Here is an 18,232-nt window from a genome sequence, read left to right on the forward strand (position 1 = left end):
ACCTTGGCAATAAAACTTCACGACAAGGAAAAGTGTCATGTGAAATCATGTTACATTGGACAGGCACTGTAGTTTCCATTCTGTGTGCTTGTTATTGTCTTTATGGTAATTCTCTAATAAGAAAATATAAATGTAGCACCATGTATCTTGTATTCTAGTTTATCTCATAATCTGAAAAACATTTGCACATAAACTTAAATACTAACACAATTAAAAATGTATAATCTCCTCCATTTTCCTTCACTAATTAAGAAGAAACAAAAATAAATGACCTTCACAGAGTGATCTTGTGCACCCCATCAGGGAGAAGCGAAAGAAAATCATGAGCACGGAAGTTATCAGTTTTAGTATAGGTATTTCAGACTAGAGATCATAGGTTTACCCTTTCTCTTGCTTTAAAATCCTCAAATTGTGACACAAGTTCTAAAATATATATTTGATATGACTAAAGAGTTGTGAAAAGAGCCCTGGTTGTGCAGTGGTTAAGCACTTGATGGCTAACTGAAATATTGGCAGTTTGAACCCACCAGCTGCTCAACAGGAGAAATACATGGCCATCTACTTCAGTAAAGATTACAGCCTTGGAAATCCTATGGGGCAGTTTTACTAAAAGTTGGAATTGACTCTACAGCAATGGGTTAAGGAAAAACCATTGCCGTTGAGGTGATTCTGACTCATAGCGACCCCATAGGGCAGAGTAGAACTGCCCCATAGGGTTTCCAAGGAGTGCCTTGCGGATTCGAACTGCTGACCACTTGGTTAGCAGCTGTAGCTCTTAGCCACTACACCATCAGAGTTTCCAAGAACAGAAGTTGAAAACTGCTCTAGAGATCTGAAACAGTTGGTCCAAGACCCATTGCCGTTGAGTTGGTGGCGAATCTGGTATAGAACTGCCCCATAGGCCTTCTAAGGCTGTAAATCTTTACAGAAGCAGACAGCCACATCTTTTTTCCATGGAGCGGTTGGTGGGTTTGAACCACTGATCTTTCAGTTAACAGTGGAGCTCTTAACCACCGTGCCACCAGGGCTCCTTGTAAAGGAGCTGTGGCCTATTCAAACTCATATTTAAGTACTGTTTTACAATGGCATTTATCTCCATTTCTAAATACTCAACCATATTCAAATTCAAATTAACCTACTGGCAGGTTTACCTCTCCTCTCTCTTCATGTGAAATGGACTTCTAAGTTTACTCACAGTTCAGTTAGAGCTGGACTTAATTATTTGTACATAGCTCTACAGGGAAACTCTATGGGGCAGTTCTACTCTGTCTTATAGGGTTGGTATGAGTCAGAATCGACTCTATGGTAATGGTTTTTTGTTTTTTTTTTTAAATGGTTTTCCATAGGGAGTGAATTTTTCCCATTTTGTTAGGAAACAACATCTAAGAAAACAATAAAGAACTAATTATTAATTGTGAGGTCACTTCAAGTCTATTTCCTTTTTGAGAAAATATTCTTGAAGTTTTCTTTTGCATTGTAACTGGCTGAAATTAATCATTCCTTCCTCTGTGTTCTGATACATTTTATATGGAAAGCTGTCAATATTTATTGAATTGTATTGAATTAATTTGTATTCTTACAAAACAATGTAATGGTAAGATGTTGTTATTGATTTTTTCTTTTGCATATTTCTTATGTAGTTATGTTTAGCATACAAAGGATTCCTGGCAAATCATATCGGTCTAAAATTCCAATACCAAGACAGTACCAAGACTACTAGAAGCATGGATGTACAATTTCCATTTAACTTTGCTGGTGGAAACAAGTAAGTTACACTGTGAATTTCAAAACTTCGGTTATACTTAGTATTTAAACTATGAAGATAAAAGAAGCCCATTTCATGTCTTTTTTTTTTTTTTTTTGATAAATCATGTGCATGAGGGATTTAACTGCAATTTTCCTTGCCTCAACATATGCTTCCTAACAGAAATAGTTGTCCCAAAAAGAAATTCATAGGTTATGAAAATAAAAATTGGCATAGTGTCAACATCACCGATGACCGTTTAAAAGTCAAAATAATGGTAAACTTTAGAACTTAACTTATATGTTATTAAATTTAATAATTTTCCTAGTTACCAAAGAAAGGTAGAAAGAAATTGCCTTGCCACATGTTATTTATTAGACTTGGATCACTGAAAAAAAAATAAAAAGATGCTTGCTATGTATTAATGGAAAAAATATTTCATTAACATACCAAAATTAAGGGAGAAAAGATTTTTTTTAATAATTTTTATTGTGCTTTAAGTGTAAGTTTACAAATCAAGTCAGTCTCTCACTCAAAAACTTATATACACCTTGCTACACACTCCCAATTACTCTCCCCCTAAGGAGACAGCCTGCTCTCTCCCTCCGCTCTCTCTTTTCGTGTCCATTTCACCAGCTTCTAACCCCCTCCACCCTCTCATCTCCCCTCCAGGCTGGAGATGGCAACACAGTCTCAAGTGTCCACTTGATCCAAGAAGCTCACTCCTCACCAGCATCCCTCTCCAACCCATTGTCCAGTCCAATCCATGTCTGAAGAGTTGGCTTTGGGAATGGTTCCTGTCCTGGGCCAACAGAAGGTCTGGGGGCCATCACCACCGGGGTCCTTCTAGTCTAAGTCAGACCATTAAGTCTGGTCTTTTTACGAGAATTTGGGGTCTGCATCCTACTGCTCTCCTGCTCCCTCAGGGGTTCTCTGTTGTGTTCCCTGTCAGGGCAGTCATCGGTTGTAGCCAGGCACCATCTCGTTCTTCTGGTCTCAGGATGATGTAGCCTCTGGTTCATGTGGCCGTTTCTGTCTCTTGGGCTTGTAATTACCTTGTGTCCTTGGCGTTCTTCATTCTCCTTTGATCCAGGTGGGTTGAGACCAAATGATGCATCTTAGATGGCTGCTTGCTAGCCTTTAAGACCCCAGATGCCACTCTTCAAAGTGGGATGCAGAATGTTTTCTTAATAGATTTTATTATGCCAATTGACTTAGATGTCCTCTGAAACCAGGGTCCCCAGACCCCTGCTCCTGCTACGCTGGCCTTCGAAGCATTCAGTTTATTCAGGAAACTTCTTTGCTTTTGGTTTAGTCCAATTGCGCTGACCTCCCCGTATTGTGTGCTGTCTTGCCCTTCACCTAAAGTAGTTCTTATCTACTATCTAATTAGTGAATGCCCATCTCCCGCCCTCCCTCCCCCCACCTCATGTAACCAGGAAAGAATGTTTTCTTCTCAGTTTAAACTATTTCTCAAGTTTTTATAATAGTGGTCTTGTACAATATTTGTCCTTTTGCAACTGACTAATTTCACTCAGCATAATGCCTTGCAGGTTCCTCCATGTTATGAAATGTTTCACAGACTCCTCACGGTTCTTTATCGATGTGTAGTATCCCATTGTGTGAATATACCATAATTTATTTATCCATTCATCTGTTGATGGGTACCTTGGTTGCTTCCATGTTTTTGCTATTGTAAACAGTGCTGCAATAAACATGGATATGCACATATCTGTTCATGTAAAGGCTCTTATTTCTCTAGGATATATTCCAAGGAGTGGGATTGCTAGATCGTATGGTAGTTCTATTTCTAGCTTTTTAAGGAAGTGGTTGTACCATTTGACATTCCCACCAGCAGTGTATAAGTGTTCCAATCTCTCCACAGCCGCTCCAACATTTATTATTTTGTGTTTTTTGGATTAATGCCAGCCTTGTTGGAGTGAGATGAAATCTCATTGTAGCTTTGATCTGCATTTCTCTGATGGCTAATGATGGTGAACATTTCCTCACATATCTGTTAGCTACCTGAATGTCTTCTTTAGTGAAGTGTCTGTTCATATCTTTTGCCCATTTTTTAACTGGGTTATTTGTCTTTTTGGAGTTGAGTTTTTGCAGTATCATGTAGATTTTAGAGATCAGGCGCTGATCAGAAATGTCATAGCTAAAAACTTTCTCCCAGTCTGTAGGTAGTCTTTTTGGTCTTTTGGTGAAGTCTTTGGATGAGCATAAGTGTTTGATTTTTAGAAGCTCCCAGTTATCTAGTTTTTCTTCTACGTTGTTTATAATGTGTTCTATACTGTTTATGCCATGTATTAGGGCTCCTAACATTGTCCCTGTTTTTTCTTCCATGATCTTTATCATTTTAGATTTTATATTTAGATCTTTGATCCATTTTGAGTTAGTTTTTGCGCTGGGAGATATCCAGTTACGCCAGCACCATTTGTTAAAAAGACTGTCTTTTCCCCATTTAACTGTTTTGGAGCCTTTGTCAAATATCAACTGCTCATATGTGGATGGGTTTATGTCTGGATTCTCAATTCTGTTCCATTGGTCCATGCATCTGTTGTTGTACCAGTACCAGGCTGTTTTGACTACTGTGGCTGTATAATAGGTTCTAAAATCAGGAAAAGTAAGGCCTCCCACTTTGTTCTTCTTTTTCAGTAATGCCTTATTTATCCGGGACCTCTTTCCCTTCCATATGAAATCGGTGATTTGTTTCTCTATCTCATTAAAGAATGTCATTGGGATTTGGATTGGAATTGCATTAAATGTACAGATTGCTTTTGGTAGAATAGACATTTTTATAATCTTAAGTCTTCCTATCCATGAGCAAGGTATGTCCTTCCACTTATGTAGTCTCTTTTGGTTTCTTGCAGAAGTGTTTTGCAGTTTTCTTTGTATAAGCCTTTTACATCTCTGGTAAGATTTATTTCTAAGTATTTTATCTTCTTGGGGGCTACTGTAAATGGCATTGATTTGGTGATTTCCTCTTCGATGTTCTTTTTGTTGGTGTAGAGGAATCCAACTGATTTTTGTATGTTTATCTTATATCCCAATACTCTGCTGAACTCTTCTGTTAGTTTCAGTAGTTTTCTGGAAGATTCCTTAGGGTTTTCTGTGTATAAGATCATGTCATCTGCAAATAGAGATACTTTGACTTCTTCCTTGCCAATCTGGATGCCCTTTATTTCTTTATCTAGCCTAATTGCTCTGGCTAGGACTTCCAGCACAATGTTGAATAAGAGTGGTGATAAAAGGCTTCCTTGTCTGGTTCTGATCTCAATGGGAATGTTTTCAGGCTCTCTCCATTTAGGGTAATGTTGGCTGTTGGCTTTGTATAAAAATGCCCTTTATTATGTTGAGAAATTTTCCTTCTATTTCTATTTTGCTGAGATTTTTAATCAGGAATGAGTGTTGAACTTTGTCAAATGCCTTTTCTGCATCAATTGATAAAATCATGTGATTATTGTCTTTTGTTTTATTTATGTGGTGGATTGCATTAATTGTTTTTGTAATGTTGAACCATCCCTGCATACCTGGTATGAATCCCACTTAGTCATGGTGAATTATTTTTTTGATATGTTATTGAATTCTATTGGCTAGAATTTTGCTGAGGATTTTTGCACCTACATTCATGAGGGATATAGGTCTATAATTTTCTTTTCTTGAGGTATCTTTGCCTGGTTTTGGTATCAGGGATATGGTCGCTTCATAGAATAAGTTTGGTAGTATTCCATCCTTTTCTATGCTCTGAAATACCTTTAGTAGTAGTGGTGTTAACTCTTCTCTGAAAGTTTGGTAGAACTCTGCATTGAAGCCATCCAGATCAGGGCTTTTTTTTGTTGGGAGTTTTTTGACTACCTTTTCAATCTCTTCTTTTGTTATGGGTCTATTTAGTTGTTCTACCTCTGTTTGTGTTAGTTTAGGTAGGTATTGCATTTCTAGGAATTCATCCATTTCTTGTAGGTTTTCAAATTCGTTTGAGTATAGTTTTTCATAGTAATCTGATATGATTCTTTTAATTTCAGTTGGGTCTGTTGTAATATCGCCCATCTCATTTCTTATTCGGGTTATTTGCTTCCTCTCTTGCTTTTCTCTTGTCAGTTTGGCCAGTGGTTCATCAATTTTGTTGAGTTTTCAAAAAACCAGCTTTTGGTTTTGTTAATACTTTCAACTGTTTTTCTGTTTTCTATTTCATTTAGTTCAACTCTAATTTTTATCATTTGTTTTCTTCTGGTGCCTGTGGGTTTCTTTTGTTGCTCTCTTTCTATTTGTTCAAGGTGTAGGGATAGTTCTTTGATTTTGGCCCTTTCTTCTTTTTGGATGTGTGCATTTATTGATATAAATTGACCACTGAGCAACGCTTTTGCTGTGTCCCAAAGGTTCTGATAGGAAGTGTTTTCGTTCTCATTGGATTCTATGAATTTCTTTATTCCACCCTTAATGTCTTCTATAATCCAGTCTTTTTTCAGCAGGGTATTGTTCAGTTTCCAAGTGTTTGATTTCTTTTCCTAGCTTTACATGTTATTGATTTCCACTTTTATGACCTTATGGTCAGAGAAGATGCTTTGTAATACTTCAATGTTTTGGATTCTGCTAAGGCTTGCTTTATGACCTAATATGTGGTTTATTCTAGAGAATGTTCCATGTGCACTAGAAAAGAAAGTATAGTTGGTTGCTGATGGGTGGAGTGTTCTGTATATGTCTACGAGGTCAAGTTGGTTGATTGTGGCATTTAGATCTTCTGTGTCTTTATTGAGCTTCTTTCTAGATGTCCTGTCTTTCACTGAAAGCGGTGTGTTGAAGTCTCCTACTATTATCGTGGAGCTGTCTATCTCACTTTTCAATGCTGATGGAGTTTATGTATCTTGTAGCCCTGTCATTGGGTGCATAAATATTTAATATGGTTATATCTTCTTGGTGTATTGTCCCTTTAATCATTATATAGTGTCCTTCCTTATCCTTTCTGATGGATTTAACTTTAAAGTCTATTTTGTCAGAAATCAATATTGCCACTCCTGCTCTTTTTTGATTGTTGTTTGCTTCATATATTTTTTTTCCATCCTTTGAGTTTTAGTTTGTTTGTTTCTCTAAGTCTAAGGTGTGTCTCTTGCAGGCAGCATATAGACGAATCTTGTATTTTAATCTGTTCTGCTACTCTCTGTCTCTTTATTGGTGCATTTAGTCCATTTACATTCAGGGTAATTATGGATAGGTATGAATTTAGTGCTATCATTTTGATGTCTTTTTTTGTGTGTTAACAGTTTCTTTTTCCCACTTGATTTTATGTGCTGAGTAGATTTCCTTTATATATTGTCCTTTCCTCATATTTGTTGTTGATTTTGTTTCTGCTGAGTCTGTATTTTTCCCTTGTATTTTATTTTGATGAGTAGGATAGTTTGTCTCCTTTGTGGTTACCTTATTATTTACCCCTATTTTTCTAAATTTATAACTAACTTTTATGTCTTTGTATCGCTGTATCTTCCTCTCCATATGGAAGGTGTATGATTACATTTCTTAGTCTCTCTTTATTATTTTAATGTTGTCTTCTTTTATATAATAACATCGCTGTTACCCTGTGTTGGGCTTTTTTTTTTTTTTTTTTTTTTGGATTTCCCTGTCTGAGTTGACTTCTGGTTGCTTTGCCCAGTGTTCTAGTCTTGGGTCGATACTTGATACTATTGATTTTCTAACCAAAGAAATCCCTTTAGTATTTCTTGTAGTTTTGGTTTTGTTTTTACAAATTCCCTCAACTTGTATTTTTTTGTGTGTGTGTGTGTTTATCTGGAAATGTCTTAATTTCACCTTCATATTTAAGAGACAGTTTTGATGGATATATGATTCTTGGCAGGCAATTTTTTTCCTTCAATTTTTTGAATATGTCACCCCATTACCTTCTTGCCTGCATGGTTTCTGCCAAGTAGTCTGAGCTTATTCTTACTGGCTCTCCCTTGTAGGTGACTTTTCTTTTATCCCTCACTGCTCTTACAATTGTCTCTTTATCTTTGGTTTTGGCAAGCTTGATTATAGTATGTCTTGGTTACTTTCTTTTCAGATCTACCTTATGTGGAGTTCAATGAGCATCTTGGATAGATATCTTTTCACCTTTCACAATATCAAGGAAGTTTTCTGCCAACAAATCCTCAACAATTTTCTCTGTATTTTCTGTTATCCCTCCCTGTTCTGGTATTCCAATCATTCATAGGTTATTTCTCTTGATACAGTCTCACATGATTCTTAAGGTTTCTTCATTTTTTTTAATTCTTTTATCTGATTTTTCTTCAAATATATTAGTGCCAAGTGATTTATCTTCGAGTTCAGAAATTCTAGCTTCTACTTGCTCAATTCTGCTCCTCTGACTTTCTGCTGAGTTATCTAATTCTGTAATTTTATTGTTAATCTTCTGAATTTCTGATTGCTGTCTATGGATTTTTCCAGCTTATTAAACTTTTCATTATATTTCTGAATAATCTTTCTGATTTCTTCAGTTGCTTTATCTGTGTGTTCCTTGGCTTGTTCTATGTATTGCCTCATTTCCTTCCTGATGTCTTGAAGGGTTCTGTATATTAAACTTTTGTATTCTGCATCTGGTAATTCCAGTAATGCACTTTCACCTAAAAGATCCCTGGATTCTTTGTTTTGAGAGCCTGTTGAGGTGATCATGGCCTGTTTCTTTATGTGACTTGATATTGACTGTTGTCTCCGAGCCATCTGTAAGTGATTGTATTAGTTTATGCTTGCTTACTGTAGCTGCTTGCTTTGTTTTGTTTTGGTATACCCCTATGGGTCGCTTGAGTGAGCTAGCTTGATTATTTTCACCTTTGGAGCTCTGATGTCCTGTCCCCAGCTGGCTAGAGCTGTTATCAGGTATATCAGTCTAGGAGTCCATTCAGTTTTCTTGTATGAATTCAGCTCAGGTTTCCAGGTAGCTGTTATCAAGTGTATGGTACAGGCTCTGTCCTACAGTCTTAGAGGGGCAGAGGTGATTGGTGTATATACTGGTTTCTGATTGCAGCAGGGGGTCACGCTCTGAACAAGGCAGGGGGCTAAGAACCGACCCCCAAGTGTCTCTGAGGAAAACACATCTCTGTTCCCTAGAGCATTCTGGTGGGTGAGCTCTGCAAAGGGACCATGGGCACCCAAAGTTTTTGTTGTAAGGACTGGGAGGTACCAGTTATCCCTGGACCCCTGTCACGGGTGGCTGGGCGACCCAAGTTGAGCCACCAGTCCTTCAGTACCTGTTGTGGGTAGGTGAGGACCTTGTTTAATAGGCAAAGCAGTGTCAAACGTCAAACACCCACCTCTCCACCGCACCGTTGAAATGGTTGGAGTTTGCCAACAAGGGCCTATTCTCCCGAAATAGGCCCACACAGGTCCATGCAGAAGGGAAAGGTGCTTAAGGTCCACGGACGGTTTATGCCTGGACAGGAGCTGCTTCTGTCCTGAGCTCACCCAGTTAATGGAGCTAGCAAATTATCTTTCCCCCCAGTTGCAAATTTTTTCCTTCCCCAAGGCTGGGAGAATGGCTCCAGGTGCTCACCAGGGTCTATCTCAGGCCTAGGGATTCAGCCTCTGAAGCTGGATTGGGGTTGGGGGGGAGGTGTGCGGTAAAATATACGCAAGTACTTAGCTTTTGCCGAGAGCGTCCTTCTGCTCAGGTTCCGGAGGTGTGAGTGGGCTGTGTGGCTGCCACTTCTCCCTGAGGAAACTGTGACCGAAGGCTAGTCCCAGCCCCCTGCCGCCCGCCACCGCACAGGCCCTGGAATGGTGCCTGAGGGCTCCCCGCGATTCAGGTCCAGTAACTCGTCTCCACTTCTGAACAGTCTCTTCCTTCCCCTGCCCCTCAGTTCGTTGTCTAAGCTTGCCTTTGATGCTCAGGGCTCCCAGCTTGTCACAAATATACTCGTTTCACTTGTTTTTTCAGGTCTTTGTTGTAAAGAGGGCTCGACAGAAGCATCTGTCTATTCCACCATCTTGGCTCCACCTCCCCCTTCACCATAATTTTTAAAGTCATGTTTATTGATGTGTAATTTACAAAAAGTAAAATTCATTTTTTAAGTGCACAGTTTAACAAGCTGACATATGTATACAGTCATATAATAATCACCCTAATCAAGACATATAACATTTCCTCTATGCAATTTTAGATTTTTTATATGGAGTTTGTGTTTTACAAGTAACCATGGTATAATTTCCATATCTTGAAAACATTTCTAGTATTTTTTCCTGTCATAAAGCTATGTTAAAATCTTCTCTATTTTGTATAGATCTATATGGTTTGTATTCTACTTTGTTGTTGTTGTTGTGTGATGTTGAATGTATTCTGACTCATAGCAGAGTAGAACTTCCCCATATGGTTTCCTAGACTGTAAGAGAGCAAATCTCCAGGTCTTTTCTCTGGTAACCAAAAGGCCAGCAGTTGGAACCCATCAGCCACTTCTTGGAAACCCACAGGGCAGTTCTATTCTGTCCTGTAGGGTCGTTATAAAAGTCGGAATCGACCCAATGGCAACAGGTTGTTTTTTTTTTTTTTTTTTTTCTGGTTGGTTTATGATAACTTAGAACTATCAGATATGGAAGAAGTGTGAAGCAGAATCAGTGCTTCCCCCTCACTACCCAGACAGAGTCGGGGAGGGGGGATGACCCAAAGTTGGAAATAGAACCAAATGCTAACCATAAACAAAAGAAAAAAACAAGAAATAAAAACAAGCAAGGTGATAAAGGAGATTGGATGGGAAGAAAGGACAGTCTTGATGAAGGAATTAGTTTCTGGATAAAGACTGGGTGAGTGAAGCTGTTTCTCACCTGTGCAATTTCAAACTTTATGATTTCTTCATCATTCCAACACTATTTTCAAAATGTGGAGGCCAGCTTTCATTCCATACCTTTAGACATGTGTATACTCCATAATTCGTTGTAATGTATTAGACTGGAAAAATAGCTTTATTAAAGGTTTTGAAAACTTTTAGTATATCAGATTTTCTAAGTAGTGCTCTTTAAAACTTCAGATTATATAATTAATAGTATGCTTCAGTTCAAATATCATATATATATATATATATATTTTCAGTTTAAAGAGTACTTTAACTTAATGTAGTCCTGCGTACAATTTTCTGAACTGACATGTGTGGTCTAAACTTGAAATTGTTAGAGCTAGATCCCATGATGAGTTTGTGAACCATGAAGAAAATGAGAATAGAAGAGACCCAAACAAACCAGTTGGTTAAGAACTATAGTGACAGCTGATGTAAAGATTATTGTTAAACTGTATTTAGTTATTTGGATGACAGTACTTATCCTTCGTTGCAAATTCTTATAGCTGAGTTGCTTGATTACAACGTATAGGATTCCAATGTAGTTAACTTTTATTGGAAAATCTGAATCTAAATGACAGATTTAAGAGGTACTGTGCAATCATTTGTATCTGCAAATTACTTCACACCTTTTTTGTCATTTACAAGAGTGGGCAATGCTACTCCAGAGGGCTCTTTTGGAAGTAATATCAAGTTCCAGTTTTTGCTTAGTACTGGACTGGATTTACTATTCTATCCCTGACATTTTGCACCAAAATAGTTGTCTCCAGTTTTTTTTTTTTTTTTTTTTTCCTCTTCTTGGGTCCATTAACTCTGAGCTTGGAACTATTTCAGAACCACTCCCACCTCCAAAGCACAACTTTCCTGGGGGTATTTAGGCTGTGGCTTGCTTTTTTTTCTTTCTCTGTCTCTTCTTTTTAAATTTATTATTGTACTTTAGATGACGGCTTACAAAACAAGCTTCTGATTAAACAATTAGTCCGCATAATGTTTTGCGACATTGGTTACCAACCCCACGACTTGTCAACACTCTTCATTCTCAACCTTGGGTTCCCAGTCACCAGCTTTTCTGTCCCCTCCTGCGTTCTAGTCCTTGCCCCTGGGCTAGTATGCCTCTTTAGTCTCATTTTCTTTCATGGGCCTGTCTAATCTTTGGCTGAAGAGTGAACCTCAGGAGTGACTTCATTACTGAGTGTCCTAGTCATCTAATGCTGCTATAACAGAAATACCACAAGTGGATGGCTTTAACAAACAGAAGTTTATTTCCTCACAGTAAAGTAGGCTAAAAGTTCAAATTCAGGACTTCAGCTCCAGGGGAAGTCTTTCTCTCTCTGGAGGCCTTCTCCTCAATCTTCCCCCAGACTGGGAGCTTCTCCGAGCAGGGACCCTGGGTCCAAAGGATGTGCTCAGCTCCCAGCACTGTTTTCTTGGTTGTATGAGGTCCTGTCTTTCTGCTAGCTTCTCTCTTTTATATTTCAAAAGAGATTGGTTCAAGGCCCAATCCAATCTTGTAGATTGAGTCCTGCCTCGTTAACATAACTGCTGCCTGTCCTACCTCATTAACATCATAGAGGCAGGATTTACAACATATGGAAAAATCACACAATTCTGGGAATCAAGGCCTAGCCAAATTGATGCACACATTTTTGGGGGGACATAATTTAGTCCATGACACTGAGCCAGGGGCCATACTCTAAGGGGTTCTCCAGTCTCTTTCAGTCCAGTAAGACTGGTCGTTTTTTGTGAGTTAAAATTTTGTTCTGCATTATTCTCCAGCTCCGTCAGGGACTCTCTGTTGTAATCCCTGTCAGAGCAAGTTGACTGCAGTTGTGTCTCTTTTTTCAGTGAGCTTTACATCAAGGTTAGTGTTGGTAGAACCATTTTACATTTCTGTGGCTACTGCCAAGGCTACGAATAAAAGAAAACTTACGTTTGTTGGCAATATTAAACCTGTTACCACCAATGTTAGTTTCTGCCTGCTGTGCCTTGTTAAGGCTACTTTTCTGTGATAATAAAGCATGCTTGTTGGTCTCCTTATGAAAATGTTCTTTGAGCTTTTAGTAGTGTATTTGTTTGAACTAAACTGATCTATAGACTTTTTTTTTTTTATAGACCTATCCTAATTTTAACCAATCTTATTTCAGCTGGACCTATACTTGTGTAGACCTTCTAGACCTCATACAAACCAAATATGCTGGGACTAATTTTTCTCTTCAAAGGATTAGTTTACAGAAGGCATCACAATCAGAGTCCTTCTATGTGGATATAGTATACATTGGACAGACATCTACGATCTCAACATTGGATGGTATTTTGTCTTATTTCAGGTCTACTTGAACCTTTTACATCTGTCTTGTAGTAAAATTTTACCATGGAAACTGTTTTTATATTCTGTAGTATAAACAGAAATATTAATCTCTAGATATTAATGTGTCATTCTTTCATTTCAATAATATTATGATTTACCTTTATTTTTAATGAGCTGGGCAAGGTGATTATTATAAAGGTAAATATATCCTTAATGCAAACTTTCTCACTATGGCAATAATTAGTTTTATAGTCCTGGTTTCTGTTTATAGGTAAATAAACTTTCTAAACCATTTCCATTTTGTCTTATTTTGTCTTTGAGAAGCCAACTACCATGATAGAGATCTATTTCTAAAAAGCAACTGTTTACATTGACATCTGTTTAGTAAGATTGTATTGAAACTTTCCAGGGAACTAATAGTAATAACTAACAATGCTGTGTTATAAATAAAAACTTCATCGTCAGCATTGTTTTTCTAGTCATGCTAATAGTCTCTTGCATATATGAGATATAATGAAATAATATATGCTAACTCTACAATCTTATTTAAAAAATCAGCCTCACAAAAAAAAAAAAAAAAAAAAACTCATTGTCTTCAAGTCAACTCTGACTCATAGCAACCTTACAGGACAGAGCAGAGCTGCCCTATAGGGTTTCCAAGGCAGTATCCTTACAGAAGCAGACTGACATACCTTTCTTTCATGGAGCAACTAGTGGGTTCAAACCGCCTACCTTTTGGTTAGCAGTTGAGTGCTTAACCACTGAGCTACCAGGGTTCCTCCCTAACTATAAATAGTCACCTTGAAAGTGATTACTTCCATTTTTCAGGGGACTTTTGGAATCCTTTCCTTTGGAACTGCCTTGTAGTGTAACTCTATGAGTCAACTGATAAGAAAAACTAAACGTTACTAGTTCATAGTCACAACTTTTGAATCTGCCATCACCACATTTATATTATGATTGGCGAATGACGTAGATCACTAAATATCAGTCATTCAGCAATTACCACGTGTCAGGCACTGTGCAGGGTACTAAGGAAAGAGTAGTGAACAAGACAGCCCTTGTCCTGCCTTGATGTAGCTAGCACACAATCTAATGAGCATCATATTCAAGAAACCTAGACAAGAGCAAAGGTAACTGGCCCATAGAAGACTTGGTGGAACCAGGGCTTGGTGGGTTTTAAATACTTTGTTTTAATCGATAGTGTTCATATATTGAAAGACATTAAAGATTTATATTTTAGAAGTGAAAGTTTACTACGCTTCCCGAACTACTCTCCTACAGCTTATTCTATATGTTGACATTAGTTAATGATTTTCTTTTTAGCCTCAGAAGCTATGCAATTTTATCTCCCATTTACTTTATTTATGTTCTTTAGAATTGCCAAAGAGAAGATTACCAGCATTAACAAGTAGAGGAATATATTTAAAGCACTTTCAGGTGAATCGGACCAAAATAAATGGATCAACTATGACGAACCAGTATTCTGTCACCATGACTCCATATAATTGCAGTTATCATATCCCCATGATGGCTACTGGCTTTGGGCAGGTAAGGCTGAAGTACATGGATCAACTTATGGAGCATTAGTTTCAATGCAGTAAACTTTAAAAATTTTTAAAATAGCTTCATGCAGGTCAAAATAGGACAAGACAGTTATTGAAGGATAAATGAAGATTTAGAAGCTTTTTCAACTTGAGTATGAAAATTGACTGTAAACATTAAAAATTCTTCAAATATCCTTAAATAGAAAATATCCTTAAAAAGACAGTTAGTCAGATTTAAGCAGTGATTTCTCAATTAACTCAAAAGGAAAAATGAGTTCTCTTCCAGCAAATACCCTTGAACAGAGATTATTGAACGAAAAGTTCAGATTCTGCATTGTTTTTAAATTGTTTCCTCTTATTTTTACTTGTATCAAAATTAATACAAGGAGGAAAAGATGTGGTTTTCCATAATTCCAAAAGGATATGAACTTTTTTTTATATTGGTTGAGTTCTGTATAAGATCAATAATTCATTAAATATTACAAATATAATGAGTATTTTTAGTTTAATTTCCTATAAAAACATAAATGTGTTAACATAATTCCCTACAACAAATAAAAACGAAGTATGATAGACTCAAGGTTAAAAATTAAGTAATAATTAGCCAGTATAATTATATTAAGGTCTCACAGAGAGAACTTTCTGCTGAATAAACGGCTTCTACCAGCATTGATTAGTTTTGCCTGTTTTAAAACTTCGTATCAGTGGAGTTAAACAATGTGCACTCTTTTGTATCTCACTTTTTTTACCCTCAGAACATTAATTACATACATCATGTTATGTCACCACAATTTGTTTCCAAATTTTTTGTCACCCTTGACAGAGATTCATATTGTTGCATGTAGCTGTAGTTCATTCTTTTTCGTTGATGCCCAATAGTCCATGTGTGAATATATCACAATTTATCTATTCTGTTAATGGGCTTTTATGTTGTTTCCAGTTTGGGGCTATTATGAAAAAAGCTTATTTGAACATTTTCGTGCGTGTTTCTTGTCACTTATATTTAATCATTTTTGTGGGGTATAGGGCTTGTAATTTTTAATTCTACAAGATTAAGCAATGACTGTGAGGTACCAGAAGCAAGAGAGTGTAATTCTCACCACTGGAGTTGACAGTCGTGAGTTGGAATCGACTCAATGGCAATGGGTTTGGTTTTACTTCCATCACTTCGTTGGCATCCACTTAACATTAAACGAGTATTTCCTGTGTCTGGGCTGGTTACTCTGCTGACCATATCCTGTCTTGAGTTTTCGAGTCCCTGTATTATTTCTCCAAAAAGGTTTTTAGTGAACTAATAGCCAAGAATTTATTTCGTGCTTCTCTGCCTCCCCGTGGTGATTATTACTGTACCTTGAACAGAATGCCTGTTCAATAAATATTTATTCCTTGAGTGATGGAGGGTGCATTCTGAATTAATGAGGTATCACTTCGGTTTGGGCTGATTGCCGCACAGATGACTGAGTTGACTTTGGCCTCATTATTGCAGCCATGTATGTGTGGCCTGTGTTGATTTATGTGACACTCTTTAATGTCCTGATGAATCCTGAATACATTAGGCTCATTTATGTCATGTCACAGGTTTGTACCATGGTGAAATAGAAATCATGTTAGCCAGTTTCAAGTTTAATCATTTTATCAATATTTATTTTGGAAATTAGATAATCACAAATGAGACGGAGAATGAATCTGTTTACAGAGGAAATAATTGGCCAGGGGAGTCTCAGATTCGTATTCAAAGAATTCAAGCAGCGTCTGCACCTCTAAGTGGTAGCTTTGACATTCAAGCTTATGGACATATTCTCAAAGGTATATGGAAAATATTCTGAACGTTTGTGTGTGTGACTACACATATATATAGTGCATAAAATATTACCTGTTATTTCGCTTGAAAAGTTACTCCTTATTGTTATTTCTTTAAAAAAGTTTTTTTTTATTATGGTAAAATACATGTAACACATTTGCCATGTCAACCATTTCACGTATACGCTTATGACGTTAATTACATTTCCCACATTGTGCAATCATCATCACTATCCATTTCTAAATTTTTCCATCATCCTTAACAGGAAGTCAGTGCTCCTTAAGCAATAACTTTCCATTTTCCTCTCCTACCTGCCCTTGGTAACCACTCATAAACTCTGGTGCCTATGCATTTGCCTGTTCTAGATATTTCATATAGGTTAGATTACACAATACTTGTCCTTTTCTGTCTGACTTACTTTTCTCAGCAAAATGTTTTCGAAGTTCATCCAGTTTGTAGCATGCATCAGAAATTCATTTCTCTTTATGACTGAATAACGTTCCACATTTTGCTTATCCATTCTTCTGTCGATGGACGTTGGGTTGTTTTCACCTTTTGACTATGGTGAATGGTGCTGCAATGATAATTAGTGTACAAGTATCTGTTTGCGTCTATTTTCAGGTCTTTTGGGTATATACCTAGGACTAGAATTGCTGGGTTACTTATTATTTCTGCATTTAAATGTCTAATCGCACAGGTGCGTGAATATTAGTATGCATCATATTATGGCCAGTTAATAGCTAATTATAATGTTTTTGTTTTATACCTTTCCTTTAACAGAGTAGAAAAGAACCCACCCATCCAAAGTTAGGAAACCCTGGTGGCATAGTGGTTGAGAGTTTGGCTGCTAACCAAAATGTCAGCAGTTCGAATGCACCAGCTGCTCCTTGGAAACCCTATGGGGCAATTCTCCTCTGTCCTGTAGGGTCACTATGAGTTTTTTTTTTTTTAATCCAAAGCTAATATTTTAAGTAGTGATTACATTTACTTAAGTAATATAAGAGACAACAGACTACAAAGATATACAACAAACTCAGTCATTTCTCTGAAAGTGGTTAAAACCATGGCTTTCATAAATCAGACTTTTCTATGATTGTGTACGTTTTTGAAAGTGATTTTTCATTACTAGAGTAACCAGAGAAATAATAATATTAAAATACTATAAAAATTGAAAGTTGGAATATTGTTTTTTGTCATTGTAAGTTTAATTACTTAAATTTCATTTACACTTACTGAGTTGATGCTTTTTTTAATTAATTTAACTTTTTTATAATTTATTTTATTTTTAGTTGGTGAGAATATACACAGCAGAACATACACCAGTTTGACAATTTCTACATGTATAATAAAGTGACACTGATTACATTCTTCGAGTTGTGTAACTACTCTCACCCTCCTTTTCCAAGATGTTCCTCCCCATTAACATAAACTCAGAGGCCCTTAAGTTTCCTATCAAATCTTTCGAGTTACTTTTGTCAATTTGATATCATGTAGATAGATCTTAAAGGAGCACAGTGCTCAAGGCAGACATTCTTAACTAGCTAAGCTAAACAATTATTTGGTTTTAAGAAGGCTTCCGGGGATATTTTTGGTATAAGATTTCAGGTTTAAAGATTATCCTAGGGCAATAGTTTCAGGGGTTCATCCAGCCTCTGTGGCTCCAGAAATTCTGGAGACCACAAGAATTTGATATTCCATTCTTCATTTTTCCCCTTTTGATCAGGATTCTTCTATAGACTCTTTGATCAAAATGTTCAATAACAGTAGCCAGGCACCATTTAGTTTTTCTGGTCTCATGGCAAAGGAGGCAATTCTTCACGGAGGCAATTAGCCACACATTTTATTTTCGTCTCCTACTTCTGACTCTCCTTCTTTTCTGTTGCTCCGGCCATATAGAGACCTATTGTTGTGCCTTGAGGAATATTATTTTTAAAAAAACAACAGTAGTAGAATAATCTAGATCTGTCCAATATGGTAGCCATGAGGCTCACATAGCAACTGAGCACTTGAAATATGGTT

At 37.0% G+C, this 18,232-nt stretch overlaps 1 protein-coding gene across 1 annotated transcript in view; it reads left to right on the top strand.

The window, feature by feature from the left end:
* PKHD1L1 (PKHD1 like 1) overlaps positions 1 to 18,232 on the top strand; it is a 180,768-nt gene that overhangs the window by 52,107 nt on the left and 110,429 nt on the right. The window contains exons 21-24 of the mRNA XM_064268002.1: positions 1,641 to 1,765; positions 12,702 to 12,865; positions 14,244 to 14,416; positions 16,071 to 16,218. Coding sequence (XP_064124072.1) covers positions 1,641 to 1,765; positions 12,702 to 12,865; positions 14,244 to 14,416; positions 16,071 to 16,218 — 610 coding nt within the window. The remainder of the gene's footprint in view (positions 1 to 1,640; positions 1,766 to 12,701; positions 12,866 to 14,243; positions 14,417 to 16,070; positions 16,219 to 18,232) is intronic.

This window comes from Loxodonta africana, chromosome 14 (assembly GCF_030014295.1).
Source record: "Loxodonta africana isolate mLoxAfr1 chromosome 14, mLoxAfr1.hap2, whole genome shotgun sequence".
Taxonomy (NCBI): Eukaryota; Metazoa; Chordata; class Mammalia; order Proboscidea; family Elephantidae; genus Loxodonta; species Loxodonta africana.